The sequence below is a fragment of the Callospermophilus lateralis genome, chromosome 20 (genome assembly GCF_048772815.1).
Source record: "Callospermophilus lateralis isolate mCalLat2 chromosome 20, mCalLat2.hap1, whole genome shotgun sequence".
Classification (NCBI taxonomy): domain Eukaryota; kingdom Metazoa; phylum Chordata; class Mammalia; order Rodentia; family Sciuridae; genus Callospermophilus; species Callospermophilus lateralis.
The window spans coordinates 15857349-15863348 of record NC_135324.1 but is presented as its reverse complement, the minus strand read 5'-3'; the positions used below and the strand labels follow the sequence as shown (position 1 = coordinate 15863348).

At 39.0% G+C, this 6000-nt stretch overlaps 1 protein-coding gene across 1 annotated transcript in view; it reads right to left on the bottom strand.

Annotated features, from left to right (window-relative positions):
• Positions 1–749: 749 nt before the first annotated feature.
• LOC143389977 (contactin-3) overlaps positions 750–6000 on the bottom strand; it is a 319072-nt gene continuing 313821 nt past the window's right edge. The window contains exons 23-25 of the mRNA XM_077106266.1: positions 3900–4012; positions 3265–3433; positions 750–850 (exon numbers count right to left, since the gene is read on the bottom strand). Coding sequence (XP_076962381.1) covers positions 750–850; positions 3265–3433; positions 3900–4012 — 383 coding nt within the window. The remainder of the gene's footprint in view (positions 851–3264; positions 3434–3899; positions 4013–6000) is intronic.

Sequence of the window (6000 nt, the reverse complement as noted above, 5' to 3'; positions counted from 1 at the left end):
TGGGGTGACAAAGCCCTTTCGTGGGTCCTTCTTTATCTTTTAACCATTAATTCATGGGGCAGAGGCAGATCAGATGGTTATTATTACCTCCACATTTTGTAGATGAATAATTGAGAGGTACAGAGAGCAGAGTGATTTCTAGAGTCTCACAGCCATTTAGTAGTGAGTACACTGAACCAGGTCACCCTCCTCTGCTCCAGAGCAACATTTTCCAAAAACACTCCTGAATCACAAACACCACCCGCTTCCAGCAGGGTAAGTGTTTAAATGTATTTTTCAACCCGTGGGGTTTAAATCATTTAAATCTTTAAAATGATACTTATTAACTCTTCAAACAATGCTTTCATAACTGGAAAAGAGTTTTTGGAATAAATGAAGAGTTTTCCAATGCAAATAAGAAACTCTGTGTGTGTGTGTGTGTGTGTGTGTGTGTGTGTGTGTGTGTGTGTCGGGGCGGAGGTTTTTATCCATAGGCAGTGCTTAAACTCATAGCTTAAGAACATTTGTATCAAAAGTTTGCAGTATGTAACATGTAAATTCCTTTGGTTTATCAAGTAAATATTAAGGCATTTCAGATTCCTCTAAAAGGATTTACTGTTGTTTTATTATACTCTTATTTTACCTATAATGAAGTAGAAAGTTAAAAACACAAAGTTGGAAAAAAAACCATGCATAATCACTGTGTTTCATGAAAGCACTTATTATGGTAACCAATGAACTTTCCAGTAAATAATAAAAAAGAATAAATATCACCATAGGGCATTTACAAGGAAAAACAGTACCATAGGTATATAACTTGACACGGGGTGAACATTCGAGATGGCTGATGTGGATCCTCTTGCATCCATATCTGTCAAAGATGATAAACAGCTCATTAAGAAGGACTATACCTCTGATAAGTAGATGCTGATCCATAGTGGGGGGGGCATGGGAAAAATGGTCGAACTGTGATTGGGCCAAGGGGAGGGAGGGTAGGGATGGTGCATGGGGGCAGGAAAGATGGCAGAATGAGATGGACATCATTACCCTAGGTACATGTATTACTGCACATATGGCGAGATGCTACATCCTGTACAACCGGAGAAATGAAAAGTTGTGCTGCGATTGTATACAATGGATCAAATTGCATTCTTCTGTCATATAGACCTCATTAGAATAAATAAAAAAATAAAGGAGGACTGTATTAACAGGTAGTCAGAGTGGTAGAGAATGCATGCATATGTCTCCCGAAAATCACACATTGACATCCTAGATCCAGTGTTGTGACATTAGGAAATAAGCTTTTGACAACTGACACAGAACTAGCTGCATCTTAATATCAGAGTTCCCAGTCTCCAGAACTGTGAAAAGTTAAATTTCTGTAGTTATAAGACACCCTGTCCAGGGTGTATTCTTACAGCATTCTGAAGAACTAAGACGCAGACAAAAGTGATGGGTTTCCTGTCAAAATCAAATCATGGCATGAACCTAACCTGGGACTACAAGCCCTTATTTTATCGATCAGTGTAACACATAGGTGTTACCAAGGGTATCCATAAAAATACCGACGTGTTTAGGATTTCTTAAATGAATCTAAGCTTTGTTTATCTAGTATTATTTAACTTTAATTGAAATTGAAAAAAATCCAAGTCAGTCATTTTGCCATTAATGATACCTGGTCACAAACAATTTCAGATAACTTGATGGTTTAATGAAAGAAAACGTCATTGGATGAATGTCTGGAAAATCTACTTGTTTCTATTTTATGCAGATGAATTATCGTACTTAATACAAGACATCATCTTTTAAAATGCAATCGATGAAAGCTCCATTTTCAGAGACGGCCTTGTGCAGGCACTTGTCTGTGCAAGCTCAGCAAGTCCACAGACATCAGACGAAAAGGCTGCTCTTGACTCAGCAGCCTGAAAATGCCACGGTGGCGTCTGTCCCCGCAAAAGCACAGAAGCTGCTTCTTCGAACACTGCCCCTCTGTCCACGCTGTCATGCTAACTCTGACACCCTGCACAATGCAAGAAGCAAGGAGCATTCCCTACTGTAAAGCCTCAGCAGATAACAGTTAGCAACCTGATTCCTGTTTGGGTCTCCTGAAGCACACACAGATGTACAAATCTCTGCAGTCTGAAATAGTTGTTTACATACTTATTTACAGACAGGTAGCCCCCATTTTCTTATTACTTTTAGTTCAAGTGTGGCAGGTTATGATTTCATAGAAAGAGAGAATTCCTGCAAGGGTTGGTCTCTCCCATTTTCTTCAGTCATTTTCTTTTTCAAGATTAAAGAAACTTGCTTCAGTCTTGGTCACCTGCTACTATATAGACTAAACCACAGTCAATAAATGAAAACAGGGAACAAAGTTATTTATGTCACTGAGGATTGTAGAATAGACTATGAAGACAGGGTAGGCTCCGTGTTACTTAAATTGAGGCCTGAAAACTCCAGACACAGGATTTCAAAGTGAAGATACAAGTTCTCTTCCATGGTCACTGATAAAAATATGTATGCTGGGGTTTGTTCCTCTTCACTCTAAAAGTCTACTTTCTTTATTTTTTAAAAAATATTTTTAGTTGTCAATGAGCCTTTATTCATTCATTCTTTCTTTCTTTCTATCTATCTATCTACAGTGCTGAGAATGGAACCCAGTGCCTCAACACATGTCAGGCAAGTTCTTTTCCACTGAACCACAACCCCAGTCCCCTAAAAGTGTACTTTCGATGGTGAAATAGCTTTCATTAGGATTTTAAGAGGAAAGAGCATGAAATTCCTCTGAAACTTGGAACAGATTTCTTTAAAAATGTCATCTTTTTTTTGTGTGGCACGTGTAAAAGTTTCATGACTTTGCCAATGCTGATTTTCCTACTGAAAGAATTGATAAGATCCATCTATAGTTTTTAGGAGGCATACAACTGGAATATCAGAGGTCTTAAAAACAGGGCATGGGTTCAGGCTTGCCCATGACAACTGCTTTGGGAATTCTATTCTCGGCAATCTATAGGTGCAATAAATAAGGGAAAGAATTCAAATGAATGGAGTTTTAAACTACTTTTCCATGTCTTTCCTTTCTGTGCTCATATTTTTCCCTGTTCTGCACCACTCTAGAGGTTTTCTTCCTGGTTTTACTTGCTCATGTTGCAAAATCACCTTGTGTTCACATGAAGGGCATGCTGGGAGGAAAGGGTGGGTGGAGGGAGGGGCAGTGGCTGATGGGCTCCTGGTGGCTAACAACACTGACGCAGGTCAAGGGGAAGCTGAGTCCAACCAACTTACTGGTTATTCTTGGAATCCTTATCTGCTCACTGCTGGTGCCATCCCCTCCATCTGTGGTAGCCTTGACTTCAATAATGTAGTCCTCTTGAAAGGGCAGCACAAGTTCAGCTGAAGTTTTGTTTGTGTTCAGCACTTGCACGCTATTTTGACTGCTAGTCCTATAGAATACCTAAAACGCACGAACAAATACACTTCATTCTTACATTACCTTCTTTTACTTTCTTCACATACTCTCGTTGCTCTGAAATTATTTTGTCATTCTGTCCACATCAGAATACGAAAACACATTCCCAGCTCCATGCATAGGTCCTGGATTATGGATTAGCAGACACTAGGATCATTATGCTCTCAAAATCAAGGAGGTGGGGAAGAGCAGCTTTCTCCCCTGGAGGAGCTTGTTAGAAATATAGAAAGCTGATTAACACAATGCACAAACATCGTGTCCACAATTCCCATGTGAGCAGCATTATTTCATGTAAATCTGTACTTAACAATTCAGAGAGTTTGGTAGTATACCCTTTTATGAAAAACTTGATGTTTATGTCAAAATTAGATTACTGAAATAATATCATTAAAATTTTTAAAGATTTGCAAAGTATAAGGGAAAATACAGTGTTGCAAATGATTCAACTTACTTTATAGCCTGTTACTTCTGATTCATTCTCCATTGCTTTTACTTGTTCCCAATTAAGTAACACTTTAGTGTCTGTAGCATTCCAAACCACATTCCCAGGAGGCTGACTGGGAGCTTGCAATGCAAAAAGGAGAAATTAAAACTGATTTGAGCATGGAGTACTGTTTTACATGAGCAGATACATGCTGAGCACCGAGGCGACTGCAGGGACTCTCCGGTAAGGCATGGTATGTAGATGGAATCAGGAAAAAGAAAAATTAACAGAATAGAAAAACTTCCTTTAAAAGGGGCATTTCAATTAAACTGTGAGAAATTGCATGTTATCATATTCAACACATACTTTATTTTACTTTAATTTTTGGGGGCCAGGGGTTGAACCCAGGGGCGCTTCACCAATGAGCCATATCCCCATCTCTTGATTTTATGTTTTATCTTGAGACAAAGTCTCATTTAGTTGCTTAGAACCTCTCTAAGTTGCTCAGACTTTGAACTTGCAATCCCCCTGCTGCAGCCTCCCAAGCTGCTGGGACTACAGGCTTGTGCCACCACACTTGGCTCAACACATAACTTTAAGGATTTAATGCACTTCAAGTCTCCCAGAAGACAAACTGACAATACAGAGACACAAGTTCCTTTATCCACCACTAGAGGGATGCTTGAGGGTGAACCAGGAAAGGCAGGCATTTGGACTTGTTTTGACACACAGAGAGGCTGAGAGAAATTGCCAAAGGAGCAGATTAAAGTCACATGAAATGAAGTGTGGATGATTTTCAAGCCAGTGTTGTAAGATGAGATGGGCAAAATGAGAGGCAATCAAAAATAAGAATTACTTAGATTTATTCTCGTGAAGTAATAGCTACACATGTGAAAAATTGCCACAGAGAATCCATAAAGTCTTTTTTCTGAGTTCAAATCAATTTTTGAGAAAAATAAGGCAAAACACTAAAAATTTAATGAGAATTCCATTAGAGGATTAATGAAACTCTCATAGGTTTATAAACATGGACCCACAGCTTAGCAACCTGGAGAGGAAACTGGTTCTGGGGGACTCGGGTGGACATGGTCAGAAGCACTCCCTAATATGGATGGATGGGACATTAGGGATTCAGTTCCTTGTCAATTGCAAAACAGCAAACATATTACTCATTTTTCAACAGCATCACAACTGCCCAAAACATGCTGAAATATCTTATTCTTGTGGATTTAAGCACAGAATGTGATTTGGTTAACTGAATTTGTAATGGGAAAGTGATATAAACAATTACCTCTCCAGAGGAATTTCTAAACATCATTGACTCACGCCAGGATGGAAATACAGCTGGACTTACAGATGGAAAAAGCTCTCATGTGCAGTTATGTGGCTAATAACACCGTTCAAGACTGTCCTCCTGGTGGGTTCTTTGGTTGATTGTGTCCTCTTTAACACTGTTCTGTTGCCTTTAAATTTTTGTGATGTGATACTAACAGATCAGCTCAGATTGTCTACACTGCAATGCTGTGATAAGACATCTGTAAGAATGTATATGGGCAATTGCTTAGGACTGAAATACTAGAGATTTGGTTGCCCAGTCCAGATGCTATGAACCCACACTCGTTAGAACACTTTCCCAGCGCCTGTGATTCCCTGTGGCTGACAGCGCCATAAAAGGACAGCTTGATTTGATGCAGCTCAGAAAACATTCTTCATTCAGCATGGTTTGGCCTACCAAAATATGGGTGCTTACAAGTTATAGAAAGTTTGAGTAATTTTGGGTAAATACACTGACCCCCAACAGCAGGCTGGCAGAACATAGGACTGAAAATTGGGATTTGTCTTGTGTGAGTCCCAAAATAGATGACTTGAATGAGTTCAGCCTGAAATGAATACTCTTTGAAATGACAAAAAGAAAAAAAAATCTGAAAAATGAAAGAGGAAAAACAGAGGGTTTCAAAGCTCTTTTCAAATCATATCAGTGTTTCCTGAGCACCAGAGAGACGTGTTCCATTTTGACCATTTTGCTATTTTTGAAAAACGCACTTGTTTAAAAGCATAAACATTTATTTCAGCCACATTCTAAACATTAACATTCACATAATAATGAGCTGGATGTGCTAATTACATT